The sequence below is a fragment of the Dipodomys ordii genome, unplaced genomic scaffold, assembly GCF_000151885.1.
Source record: "Dipodomys ordii isolate 6190 unplaced genomic scaffold, Dord_2.0 Scaffold237, whole genome shotgun sequence".
NCBI classification, from domain to species: domain Eukaryota; kingdom Metazoa; phylum Chordata; class Mammalia; order Rodentia; family Heteromyidae; genus Dipodomys; species Dipodomys ordii.
Window position 1 is genome coordinate 267,716 of NW_012267453.1, and position 14,670 is coordinate 282,385.

General features: G+C 39.3%; 1 gene segment (V, D, J or C); it reads left to right on the forward strand.

Annotated features, from left to right (window-relative positions):
- The first annotated feature begins 2,996 nt into the window (after positions 1–2,996).
- LOC106000741 overlaps positions 2,997–14,670 on the forward strand; it is a 12,731-nt gene continuing 1,057 nt past the window's right edge. The window contains 1 exon segment of the V gene segment in view: positions 2,997–3,231. Within this exon segment, the coding sequence occupies positions 2,997–3,231 (235 nt within the window).

A 14,670-nucleotide genomic window follows, 5' to 3' on the forward strand; every position in this document is an offset into this window, starting at 1 on the left:
CCTTGTTTGAGTTTTAAAGTCATGTTTAAGTTCCTCTTCTTCAGTACATATCAGTTCCAGACATCAGAGCAGACTTCTGATATCTCTCTCAGTTCAAGCACCACTGCAGAACTTTGAGTCACCATATGCTCAGGAACCACCTTTGTCACTGTTACTCAGGCAGCCAGACGATCCTGTCCCAGTTCAACTCCTCCCTATGCCTGTCACTAATATGTCTAAGGTTCCACTCCTCCCCCTGGTGGTCAAAAGTGAAACAGCAGCAGGTCTCAAGTTGTACAGCTGTTCATTTATTCCTATCATCAACACAAGGAAATTATTTACAGTTATACACTGATAGTTATTATGAACAATCGCCAGCAGTGAAGTCATGAGCACATCTAAGAAAATCAATGATCTCACAGAATTTTCATTTTAGTGAGACTGACAAAAATCAAATGAACAAATCCTGTTCTATGGCTGCTCCTAACTTACTCCTTTAGGGATTCTCATTCCCTTTCTCAATGTTGTTGTGGCTTTTGAACTTAAGGCCTGGATGCTGTGGTTGAGGTTTTCTACTCAAAGATAGCACTGAACTACTTGATCCACAGTTTCACTGCTGGCTTTTGTTGGTTAATTGGAGGTAAGAGTCTCACAGAGGTTTCTGTGTGAGCTGGCATTGACCTGTGATCCTTAAAGCTCAGTTTTCTGAGTAGCTAGAATTAAAACTTTGAGTCACTGGTCCCCAGTCGAATTCTCCCACTTTTAGCAATGTGCTTAATCGGGGCACATGGTATTGGCCTTCCAGTTCCATTTAGTGTCTTCTACTTTATCATAATGAAAAGAGAACTAGACAAGAAGTTGAACAGTTGAACAATTATATTTCATGGAAATCAAACTCAACTGTGTGTTGACTAGTGGCCAGTTATACAAACTAAGGCAGAGGTCTTCTAATCCATCATGTGTTCACAGCTTGAAGCAGTACACACTGGTCATTGAGGATGATTTCTGTCTGATGAAATCTACATAATCCGACACAGACATATTTTTAGCAGGGTGTATATTTTTACTATATTCATCATGTGTTTCAATAAAAAGTAGCCTGTCCATTTATTTAAAGGGAAGGATTTCAGGGTAAAAAAGAGAAAGGAACATTAGTCTCTTATATCCCAAGATTTTCAATAACCCCTTTTAGTGCTATGAGTAACCTTTAACTTCTCTGATTAACTCAGAGCATTGGTCCCTAATTGTAGAGTGGACACTTGCTTCTCTAAAACACTGATTTTGCTTTCATAATTCTCAGGTATTATTTGGTGTGCTGTTCAGTTTTGAGGATGTTGGTTCCCATCATATTTCATAGACTGGGTTCAGCCTCACTAACTGGACTTTCAGAGAAAACATGCCCGAGGAGGCAATGCCATGTGGTTATCTATCCTCACGGGGCATATTACCTGTGCTTCCCTCATAGAGAGAACACTGTGTAACAAAGATTGTTGGATTTCAGTCTTTATTCACATACAGGCCCAAGCATCTCTCTCTCTCTCTCTCTCTCTCTCTTTCTCTCTCTATTTCTCTTTTTCTCTCTCTTAAATTCCAAGGGATTTCTAGGCTTTCATGTCTTGAGTAGAGGAGGATGAGCAAACGTACATTTTTTTATTGTATCAGAGCCACATTTAGGAAACATATTTCTTTTTCTAGTTCTCACCCATTTAACATATTGTCACAGTTTTCAGCCAAGTATAAGTAAAAGTTTTCCAAAACGCCATCCAGTTTCTGCTCTTGTTTGGACACAGTAATGAATAAACTCCATGTGGGGATACTCTTCATCCTCCAGTTCCTCATCCTCAATCTTGGTCATGTTGCATTTCACCCCATTTTGGCCTGTTTGTGTCTCATTCATTGAAAATACCATCACTTAGACACTAGAGAAACTGGAGGGGAATATAGGGATATTCACATGTATGGAATGGAGTAGACTAAAGTAAATGTGAGCCCATGGGTTAGAGGACAACTTAGCTTCTGAGGGGCCACAGTTGCAGATAATAAAGTTAGGAAACACACTGCACTGAAAAGCTTAGAAAATGACTGGTGTTGAAAAGAATAATGGTTACAAAGCAAGAAATAGAACCAAGTTCTTTCCTTCATGTGAGTTTGAAAATAAAAAAAAATCTTATGAGGAATGACTTGGAGGGAGGCTTTGGGAAAGAACATCCACAAGAGAAGAAAAGCCAATATTCATCAGGAGTGCACAGGGCAGCAATGCAAGCACCATGGGCTGGTCTCTGCAATGCAGATCATGATTTTTGGATGCACTTGATTTGTTTTAACATGGTATTTTTTAAAATGTTTAAATCCAGCCTGCTACCTAGATAGCTATCTAGATTTTCCTTCCTTGTTTCCTTAACTCCTTGTTTTAATCTATCTTATTTCTTTGTTTTTTTCTACTTCCTTAACTCCATACATTCCTACTATCTACTTCTACCTAGCCAACTACCTACCTACCTATGATCACTGTTATCACTTATCAATTTCTGGGTAATGCTGATTATGATTAACTACACTTTGGGGTAGGGCAGAAAAACAAAAAACTCAGAAATTCGGTGACAAGGAAGCAGTCTTCTATAATTATTTTCATTCTGATTTTTTTTTCTGAGTGACTGACATGCAAAAGCTACCGCGAATATCCTAATGTAGATCATGTCGAAATCAAAATACACTTTTTAACTTTTTTGTTTGGTCGTGGGGCCTGAATTCTGGGCCTGTGTGCTGTCCCTCAGCATTTCAGCTTAAGGCTAGCACTCTACCACTTGAACCACAGTACCACTTCTGGCATTTTCTGCTTATGTGGTGCTGAGGAATCCAACCCGGGGCTTCATGCATGTGAGGCAAGCAATCTACCACTGAGCCACCTTCCCAGCCCATAAAAATAAGCTTTTTTAAAAAGAGTAAGGGAGTCGTTCTGTCTTTGGAAAAGCATTTTTCAAGGACAAATTTGTGATGTGCAGGTCTCATTGGAACACATGATAACTTTAGTTCTGGGCTTTGACATGGATTTCCGCCACCCTGCATCTGTGCTAGCTCTGTTGCTTTGCCTAGCAGTTGAGGATTTGCATGAGGCCAGAGCACAGCCCACTTGGCCTGAGAACTTCTTTAAGGCTGCTCAAATTCTGTGTGTCAGTCAGTCCCAGTCAGCACATACCATGGACATGAGGGCCCCTGCCCAGCTCCTGGGGCTCCTGCTGCTCTGGCTCCCAGGTAAGGAAGGATAGCACTCTTCCACCCTGTGGGAGAAGTCTAGGTCTAGAAGCCTGGGTCTTCATGGAAGGTCTCACAGTATAACTAATTGGGTGGATATTTGTTTTTTGTTTCCATTATCAGGTACCAATTGTGACATTCTGATGACCCAGTCTCCATCCTCTCTGTCTGCATCAGTAGGAGACAGAGTGTCCATCACCTGCAAGGCCAGTCAAGGTATTAGTGATAATTTACAATGGTATCAGCAGAAACCAGGGAAAGCTCCTACACTCTTGATTTACTGGGCAAACCGTTTGGTATCGGGGGTGCCATCCAGGTTCAGTGGAAGCCAATCTGGGATGGAGTTCACTCTCACAATCAGCAGCCTTCAGCCTGAAGACTTTGCAACTTACTACTGTCAACAGAGTAATAGTTACCCTCCCACAGTGGTACAAGCCATAACATAAACCTCCAAGGGAAGCAGAAGTGACAGGCTGGGCGGCCCCAGCTGCTTCTCCGTGTGGTTTCACCTGCTGACAATGCTTTGCAGCTACAGCCAGGCTCTGAAGTTCAGTTGGGGATTTGGTCGAGGTGGTCAGTGACAATCTTCTCAATCTTAACTGTATTTCTTCATCTCAGCCTCACAGTCATCATCCATACAAGGCTTCTGTTCTCATAAAAAGAACACAAATCTGTACTTAAGCGCATCTGGAATATAGTATCCAGGGGATATGATTTAAACTTGGAAGGCATCACAAGAGAGGCATTTGCCCTTCCTTTGTTCCTCTTACACTGTTGCACCCATTTGCTTAGTGAATTCCTTCTAAGTCTGAGATTCAAGGTTCAGCCTGACCTTGTCTTGACCCATCATGATTCCTCAGGTCCTTCTTTAAAATGAGATTGTGCTGGGCATTGGTGGCTCATGCTTATAATCCTAGATACTTAGGAAGCTGAGATCTGAGGATCTGGTTCAAAGCCAGCCTGGGCAGAAAGCTGGGAGACTCTTATCTCCACGTAAATACCAGAAGACCAGAGGGTGGCTGTGACTTAATGTGCTAGAGTGCTAACCTTGAGAAAAAGAGCTCAGTGACAGTGCCCAGGCCCTGAGTTCAAGGCCTATGACTTACAACAATAGGGATTTTAGTAAAGTGCTGAGGACATTATTACTCTGGATCATGAGTAAAGACAGAGAGAGATGAACAATGAAATTATATAATATGCTGGAAAATTTAGGAAATGGAGGTCATGTTGAATGATATGTCAGGATTCCAAAGCCAAATATTCCATGGTTCCACTCATTTGTGGTATGTACAATTAAATAATGATGATAATATAATAATTCAATAATAGTAATAACAAAGCATGAAAGCAGTTCATGAAAGCAAAATGGGGGAAACATCTAAAGGGAGATAGGTGAGGGAATTAGTAAGGGAACAAAGGCACAAATAAATGAAAATGAACTAAGTACAATATATAATATAGTTTGTATGCATATATACATATATTTGTGTATAATGAAGTCAATTACATAGTGTAAGAAAAATCTCAGGTGTTGGAGGGAAATGACAGTGGAAATAGAAAGAAGGTTGTGAAATTTTTCAAAGTACACTGAATTTAGGTATAGAATTACCATTTAAAAATCACCTAATGCTATTAATATATACAAATTAAAATTAATCCTTAGGTAAAAGAAATAAAATGGCATAATTTTGCATTAAAATACTGAGATTCTCTTGCATAATTGTTTGAGAAGATTGCTTACCAAAAATCCAAATGGAAATCTTGCCTGTTGCTATGTCACAAAGCTTCCACGAGATGCCAAAATCCACACTAGGAGAAAAAAACTGAACGCTGATCTTAGAGACCTTGGGAAAGCAGGGGTGATGCTTCCCTTTTGTCCTTAGGAACTTGAGCCTGGGGAGCTCCATTCCAGGCTTTCATGGAACACATGGAAGCTGGGACCATGTTTATAGAAGGGGTCATGTCTCCTCTTGTACAAGTTCCTATTTCATATTTCACTTTGAAAGTGTAATCACACAAGACAAGGCTGACACTTCCACCAGGATTCTTGTAGTGAAATCATCAAGTACAGATCAGAAAGGTGAGGGAATGAGGGCTGAAGACATGCAGCCCTGAAGGGAACATGTGCACACACCATATCCAGTAGTGGGAGGTGAGAGGGGGCTGCACTGTCAATGCTATCCCCAGCAGGGACCCAGAGTCCTCTGCACTGAGCAGGTCACTGCTTGTGCTCAAAAGAACAAATTGGGTCCTGAGCTTCATGATGCTCAGGCTAAAAGAGAGGAAGGGCCTTTGTTCCCTAGAGTTCTTTTTCAGGATCAGAATTTGAAATGATGAGTTAGACAAAGAAAGTATGTTTATCCATGTGTTAATTTGATGCATATGAACAATAGATGTATTACTTTGGCATTCTTTCATTTATGAAGTCTCCTATATATTTTTTTTTGTTGGTGTTTTTTTTTTTTGGTTTGGGTATTTTTTTCCCCAATCGTCGGGCTTGAACTCAGGATGTAGGTGAGGTGTTGTCTCTGAGATCTTTGTGCTCAAGGCTAGTATTCTACCACTTAAGCCATAACATCATTTCCAGCTTTTTTTCTGGGTAATTTATTGGAGATCAATTTATTCCTGACCAGGGTGGATTCAAACCATGATCCTCAGATCTCAGCCTCCTGAGAAGCTAGGATTAGAGGAGTGAACTACCAGAGCCCCACTTCCTCTATGTTTGAATAGGACTGGAATTAAGAATCTGTCCTGAGGACCCTGCTGAATCTCCTCTTTATCCCAGCCCCTCAGAAGCCAAGGGAAGAAACCTGGAACATCCTTCCCACAGACTCAGCCCTGCTCTGAAGTCTAGGTCTCTCAGACTTTCAGCTTGCTTACTTTCATGGCCCAGTTTATAAACACGTTCCTTTCCTGAAGCTCTTCCTTCTATCAAGAAGATCCACAGAATGTTCTTTTAGCCTCCCCCATCTCCCTGTCCTCAGCATCATCTCTCAGCCAGAAACTACATCCCTCACAGCCCAGAGCAATGTAAGCCTGTCAAGATCTCTGGATGGAGGCCATTGTCTCAAACTCTTCCAAGTATTCCAGTACCAAAAGCCTTTGTAGACTTGAAAACTGTAAGACACATTTTCACAGTTGCTAAAGCCAGACCTGGAGCATGGATCACGAGAATTTATGTGTTATTGTTAGAGCTGTCTGCTTTTAACTCCACACAAGTAGATGTCCTTGGTCATTCTATTAATAATTTACCAGGTAGCCTTTATAACTTCACAGTACCCAGCTGCCTTTTACTTGTTTTATTTAGTACCAGCTTTGTCCTACAGCTCATGGTAGAGAGAGCAAATCTCTTCCAACAAAGACAGTGACAAAGATTGAGAGGACCATATGAGAAAAATAAAGGTTAAATTTAAGAGGAATGAGGGGAAGAGTATAGCTTTCGGTAGTAGGTTCTTACATAATCATAAAAAGAAGGAAGAAGAGCATTATAAAGTCCTTTCAGAAGCAGTTGGGTAGCATGTTTTTGCAGAGACCATTCATGTTTTAGGAGGAGAAGATGATCAATCAAGACTCAGATGCAGTTTATATACTAAATTGTAATGAAGAAGCCTCTGATTGGACAATGACTTATTTGTGGGCTCTGTGACTTGGAACAACTGTGTTATCTCCTTGCACCCACAGCAGATGTTTCCATTTGTGATGTTAAGTTCCATGTGACTACTCTGCTCATTTGTCATCAAATGTGACATCCTGCACTATACAATGCAGTGTGTCACCACATGCTGATCTCCATGTTGTGCGGCCTGCTAACTTAACTCTAATTCTACTTCCTATTGTCAGCTGTGCTTGATTCCTCATGCTGAAGATGTCCTCTCCAAACAGTGTGGCTGCAGTTTGTCCTCACTCTGACCACAGAGCATTTTATTCTTTCTGTGTCTGTTTGGATCAAATGGCCTAAATGCATTCACTAAAAAATGCTTTAGTACCAGGTACCACTGGCTCATCCCTGTAGTTCTAGCTATTCAAGAAGCTGAGATCTGCTCAAGTTATTTAGAAGTCAGCCTGGGCATGAAAATCTATGTGCTGCTTATCTCTAATTTACCACTAAAAAGCTGGAAGTGAAGCTATGGCTCATGTTGTAGAAAACCAGCCTTGAACACAAAAGCTCAGGAAACTACCTAAACTCTGAGTTCAAACCTCAGGCCAAGCACACAAAAAAATTACTTACAACCTAAAATGTATTGGTCATGAAAGATAATGCAGGATTAAGGAGAACGGTGAACTTTAAGTAGAGTTCAGCCATTGGTTAAAGAACATATTAGATACAAAGAGGGGAGGGGGAGGGAGAGAGAGAGCAGCTTCCAGTAATTAAGATAGAAAACACAGATGTCCTCACACAGTTTAGCGAATGTTATATTAAACAGAAATGTATGACCCTTACAAAGCTAGATATGGAGCCACATGTATCCCTAGGTATAAAGAGGAAATACCTTTTATGATCTGTCCTAGAGAAAGGCAATAAATCAGAGCATTCAGAACAGAAGGAAATGAGTCATCTATATGGAGTGAACAGGGCACCAATACAAACAGCGGAAGACACTCTATACATCTCAGATAAAAATAGTTTATTTCACATATAATACTTTTCAAGAGTTTTATCTCTCATAAAACTTTTTGAACTCTATATATTTCTCAATCTGGATAATAATGATTATTATTAACTATATAATGTGGTTCAGGGAATTAACCTGAATGCTCTAGAATCCTGTGTCACAAAATTCACAGATACAAAATGCAGGAAAAGTATAAAATTGACCTCCCTTAGGAATGCTTATCTCTCAGTGACTGGCTTACATTAACATAAATAGAAAAGAAAATACTCACAAGTCTTGGACAATATGGGAATTAAAAACATTTATTTTTCTCACAGGACAGCATATTCTGTTCTCACATCACCAGGGAGAAACACATTATCTACAAGAAAATTGGACATAGGTGGTCTTTAGGACTGTACATTGTCACTGAAATCTGCCAGATTGCAGTTATGCCCAGCCCTGCCCAACTCCTGGTAATTTGCATGTGCCCAGAGCTCAGCCCACTGAACTGAGAACATCATAATAGGCTGCTCACACCCTGTGCAGGAGAAGGTTCTACTCAGCACACAGCATGGACATGAGGGATCCTGCTCAGATCCTGAGGCTTTACAGTTTTGGCTCCAAGGTAAAGAAGGACAATGCTGGGGATTATACATCTCATGATTTGTTTGTTTGTTTGTTTTTGTGTTTTTTTATTGTGAAAATACCATACAGTGGTGTTACAATTACATGGGAAAGGTATGAGTACTTTTCTTATCAAGCATTGTTGCCTCCTCCTTTGTTTCCCCTTCCTATCCTTTCCCATCTCACCCCCACCCCCGTTTCCCCACCCCCACCCCTACTCCAATGTTGTAAAGTTCCTTTTTTGACATAACATCTTATATATTTCTTTGTTTCAGTGGGTCCACCTGTATCCCTATTTAAACGATTTGTTTTTTCCCTTCCCCTCAACAAATTATACCAATATCAAATACAGTGAAAACAGGGGTTATACTGTGGGGGAGGACATACAAAGAAACAAAGAAATATCTTATAAATATGTTAGAAATAATAGCGAGAAAGAAAAACAGCCTGCTTCTTTCTGGAAGTACTTGGATAGCATAATTAATTAAATGCATAATGTTTTTCATGTTTCCATTGTCAGGTGCAAGATGTGATGTCCAGTTGACCCAGTCCTCCCACTTATATGCATCTCTTGGAGACAGAGTTGTCATCACATGCAGGGCCGGTCAGCACATTAGCAATGAGTTAAATTGGTATTAGCAGGGACCAGAGAATGCTACAAAGCTTCTGATCTATTTTGCAAATAGATTGGCCTCTGGGGTTCTATCAAGGTTCAATGGGAGTTAATCTGGAACAGAGTTCACACACCATCAGCAGTCTGCAGCCTGAAGATTTTGCTACTTTGTACTGTCAACAAGATTATAGTAGACCTCCAACAGCAATACAAGCCATAACAAAAACCTCACAGGGAGGCAGAAGTGAGAGACTGGGCTGTCCCAGCTGCTCTTCATGGTGCCTCCACCTGCTGACAGAGCTGCTCAGGTGGAGTCAGTCTTTTAAGGTTACAAGAAAGTATTGGGAGGAAGGTCCTGGAGGCATCTGCACACCCTAACTCTGTCTTCCTTCTCAAGCAAGCATATCTGACATTGCCTCTTCTGACTTACAAAGAACACACATCTGTACTTGTGTGTAGACAGGATATGCTAAAATTTGTAATCATTCAATAAAGAAGAAGCCTTTCTAGGTATATCAATCTAAGCTTTTAAAAGCAGGGCAACATAGTTTTTACAAAAGATTTTTGAAAAACAACATTGTAAAGAAAAAATTGTCATTAATTTTTTAAACAACTTGTGATTGACACATTATAATATATTTGAAGTACAGTAGGTTTTGGTATGTACATATACTGTCATCATCTAAACAATGTAACTAATTAGTTCATCAACCTACACATTTATCAATTCCTTGTTGTCAAGGGATTTTTTTTCTCCACCAAAGAGATCTTTAAAAACCATTTCCTAAACTAAAGGCAGATCCGTATATACCACCTGCACCAGAATCAACTCCAAATAGATCCATGACCTCAATACAAAAACAGACAGTTTGAAAATATTACAGGAAGGAATAGGAGAAACTCTAGGGCTCCTTAGCACAGGCCGAAATTTTCTTCATAAAGACCCAGAAATACATCAAATCAAAAAAAGTTTGGACAAAAGAGATTGCATGAAACTGCAGAGCTTCTGCATGGAAAAGGACATAACAAGCAAGATCAATGGAAAGCTCAGGGATTGGGAGAAGAATTTCACTAGCCATACAATGGACAAGGGCCTCATATCTAAAATATACTTTGAATTCAAAAAATTAAATCCTCCAACAAAGTATCGTCAAAGAAACAAAAGCCTGATTAATAAGTGAGCTAAAGACTGAAAGGGAGACTTCTCTGAAGAGTAAATAAGAATGGCCAGTAGACACATGAAGAAATGTTCAACCTCTATAGCTATAAAAGAAATGCAAATCAAAGCAACATTGAGATACCACCTCACCCCAGTTAGAATGTCTATAATCAAGAAATCTAATAACAACAGATGCTGGAGGGGATGTGGACAGAAGGGAACCCTACTGCATTTTTTGGTGGGAATGTAAATTTATTCAACCACTTTGGAAAGCAGTATGGAGGTTCCTCAAAATACTCCACATAGAGCTCCCCTATGACCCAGGAATCCCACTTTTAGGCATTTACCCAAATTATCACAAACAAGGCCATACTAAAGCTACCAGAACAACTATGTTTATTGTATCATTATTCACCATAGGTAAACTATGGAACCAACCCACATGCCCCTCAGTAGATGAATGGATAAAGAAATAGGAATTCTATGCCTCCATCAAAAAATGGCATCACCACATTTATTAGGAAATGGAAAACCTGAAAAAATTATATTAAGTTGTATAAGTCAGACCCAAAGAATCATAGGTTATATGGGTTTCCTTTATCTGCAATAACCAGTATATTCCTAAGATAAGCAGAAGAGGTCAAAAGCTCTGTACGTATGACCATATAAGCTGATGTTAAGTGAAATGAATCCCAAGAAAGGGACACAATTTTTATATTGCTTTCTGTCCTTTTTAATGTGCTTATAATGTACTATGTGATTTTTTTATTTCTTTGTATGTTCTTCCCCCTTAGTATTTGATTCCGGTGTTCTGCAAAATGATTTTTTTTAATTTTAATTATACCTTTGTTGTCTTTAAGTAGTTGTCCAAAGTGGTTACCGTTCAACCAATCAGTTTGTAAGTACGAGTACAGTTGTAAGTATGACACCCTTTCATCATTCTCCCCCATCCCTCCTAGGCCTCCCCTCAATACTCTTCTCTGAAACCTCACTCCATGTGTGAGTGACAGAGACACAAGAGAGGCCTTGAGCAAAGGGAAGGGAGGTGACCTGGCTGCACATTGAATACACTCTCAATCCACACACCAGAGTTTACTGGAAGAAGCAGGATGGACTTGTAGTGTAGGAAACCTGACCCATCAGTGGCATTTGTCATGCTATGTAGATAAAGGTAAGCCATTAGAGATTCCAACAATAAATTGGAAATGAAAAGTTTAAAAAGATCAATGACATCAGTAACCAATCTCCAAATGCTAAATAGACTTCAAAGTAGTTATTTTAAGGATTATAAATATTATGAATGTTTAAACATCATTGAAGCTTTTGATATTTAATCAAACACCTAAAAAAGAATAACTGAAGAAAATAGTGGAACAAATAAGGTCTCAATAGCAATATGAAAGAGACCAAATGGGAATCAGAGAATAGAAAACACAATGACCTCACATGTTTGAGTTCTTAGCTAACACATCCTAATCATCCAAAGAAACTACTTAGATTTCCATCAGTGCAAACACCATCTTCAATAATGAGTTCTCACATACTTAGGAATCCCTTTCATTGCTGCACCTCAGGACAACTAGTTCCCCCAATGACATCTCAAATGCTAACAGTCCCTCTGTCACCAAGAGATTTAAGATGCCACCGCTCCCTCTTGGGGGAAAGCTGAAATACCTTCAGTTCTTGAGCTCTCTTACATTTCCTCACAGTACCATGAGCACTTGTAGACACAAACCACTGATCTTACAGAACACTCATTTTAATGCAAAGGCAAGACAATGAACAAATACTTTTCATGCTGTCCTGTTTCCTGAGACTCCAGCCACCCCACCCCACCTGCTCCCCTTTCACCACTCTCTCTAGCAACACTATTACTCAAGGGAAGAGGGTAGTGGGCATCTTGGAACACATTTTGTCTCTTCACCTCTTAGCATGATTAGAATGAGAGGAAGAGGAAACAAGTCAAAATTGAACATCTGTGGTTCATTAGAAATATCCCGTGTGGTTTCACTGAAGCCCATTTAACAAACTCATCCTCTGAATAAGGATATTAATTTTTCATTCCATCATGTCCCTGCAACTGGAAATCAGCAAACACCCAAATGAGTAACATGAACCAGACCATGACTCTATTCAAAACAAACCTGTATCCACTTGTAACAGAGCCTCTGAGACCATTTTTAATATATATGTTAATGAAGAGAACCAATCTTCATTTTAAGTTGTTTGTTCACAGACAAAGGGAGAGAAAGTATGTTTGATCAATTATATCCCTCTATTTCCTAATGATACTTCCTTCAAAATGTAACTTACTTTTGTTCTTCAGTCTATAACTCATGGCCTTGGTCATAGATGAAAGAATGGACATTTATGTTTGCTCTTCCAATGTGTCTGCTATGCACTTCAGAGCTCTTACTACAAACAGCTATTATTGTTTGTAAGCAGTTTGTTTTTAAGGATGTTTAACTTAATCCCATTGCAGGATAGCTGATTGGTGTGTATGAGAATTCATTCCCTGGGCAGTGATTGTCTCCAGTATTTGTCCAAGTTGACCTTACCTGTATTGACCTCATGGAGAGAAACTGAGATCCTAGTGGTAGGAAGAAGCCTGTGTGTGGCAAGGAGTATACATGGTCCTACAATTTGTTAACAGCAAGGAAAAACCTTCTTCCAATTACAGAAGTAGGACACAGGAGGACAGAAGAGACAGGTAGGAAAAAATCATATCTTGCTATAACAAATGAACCCTGTATTAAGTTTTGTTTGAGCTTCCTCTCTTGAATTACTTTTTGTTTCTCCATTCTTCTGTAAACTGAAATCTCTGCCTACTGCCAGTAAAATATCACCAAATGATGAATGAGTTTTAATGGAAGAATATATGTTATTTTGCATCCTACTGTGTAAGAAAAAAAACACGATATAATCATGGTCTTATCATTCTTAGTGACTGCACAGCAGCCATGTTTCTGAATGTCTCTAAACTAGATTCATGCAATTTTCCTCCAGGTTATACTCAGTAGTGCATATATGTGAGCAAAGTCCAGAAGTGCCACTGTGTTCTTTTTATGGTGACTCTTCACAGACCCAAGGTTTGAATCATCATTACTGGTGATCTTCATTTCAATTCTAGACTATGTGATGGCTGCCAGATTTCTCTGCTGTATAACAATCTTTCCCTTTTGCAATTTATGAAACTGTGTGGAGAAGTTTTTGATCATTTTAGATTATCCCATTTCTTACAAAAATATCATGACAAATTCAATGATTTACAATTGATTTAATTGTGTATATGAGTGTTTATATGGTATTCAAAATCCCTTGAAATTGGCCAGTGGGCATCCGGTGCTAGCTGATTCTCTCTATTTTTTCCTTTACCTCACACACCAGGAATCTTTTTTGTTTTTGGCACAAAATGGTCCAAAATTATCTTAGACTTTCCTAGTTTTGATTAAATAAATCAATTATTTCCACAAGGGTCGGTTGTTTCATTTATTGGAGAAAGTTTACAGGTACATTAGTGATGGTGCCATCTATTCATGGAACTAGAGCATCATTATTTCTAGGATGTAAAAAATTATCCCTCCACGTATTCATTCATCTAGTCTTATACATACATACATATATGTGTGAATTTATGGTGATTTCTCCACCTGTATGCACAGAAATAGGTTATTCTTAAATGCATTCTTAGACAAAGTTTTCCTGTAGTTAGATTATAATTCTTTCCCTCAAGAGTCAGAGTGTCAGCTCCATTGATCCCTCATGAATTTAGCCACATGATCAACTTTTTTGGATGAGGAGAAACACCAGCTATCACTATCACTTACATGATCATAGCATACAACCCCCCTCATGTATTTGCTCATATATTACTCAGACTGGCATAACACTGATGAGATGAGTCAACTTTGCATCCCATGCAGTAGTGACTTGTGGGCCCTGACAACTGCACAGGCCCAAATGGATGTCCTCGTGTCTCATTCCACCTCAGCATCTTCAATGCAGCCTGCAATGCTCTTTCTCCCTGGCATAAACAATCAGCTCTCCTCACTCTTGCTTCTAAGCCCCATGTTGTCTCCTCTCAATATGAATGACATTTCCATGTACTGCTGGCTCCTGGATTCTGTTAAAAAATTCCAATATGATCTTCCTTTCTATGGTTCTACTCATTCTACTTGGGCCCAATGTCTTTAAACCAGCTGTTAAACAGTGTTCTCTTCATATACTAGAAGAGACCACCAAGTGAAAGGAACATATGTAGGTTTAGGCAACTCAGTAGGCTTCAGCATAACCCACATTTATATTTCATTTCAAGGAGAATCTCTGATTCAAAAACAGTAGCTTTAGTTAAGATGTTTAAAACTCAGAAGGATGATGAAGACCTCAATAATGGGCATTATAATTTATACACACTCCTAGGATGTTGGAAAAGATTGGTCAGGTTTGAA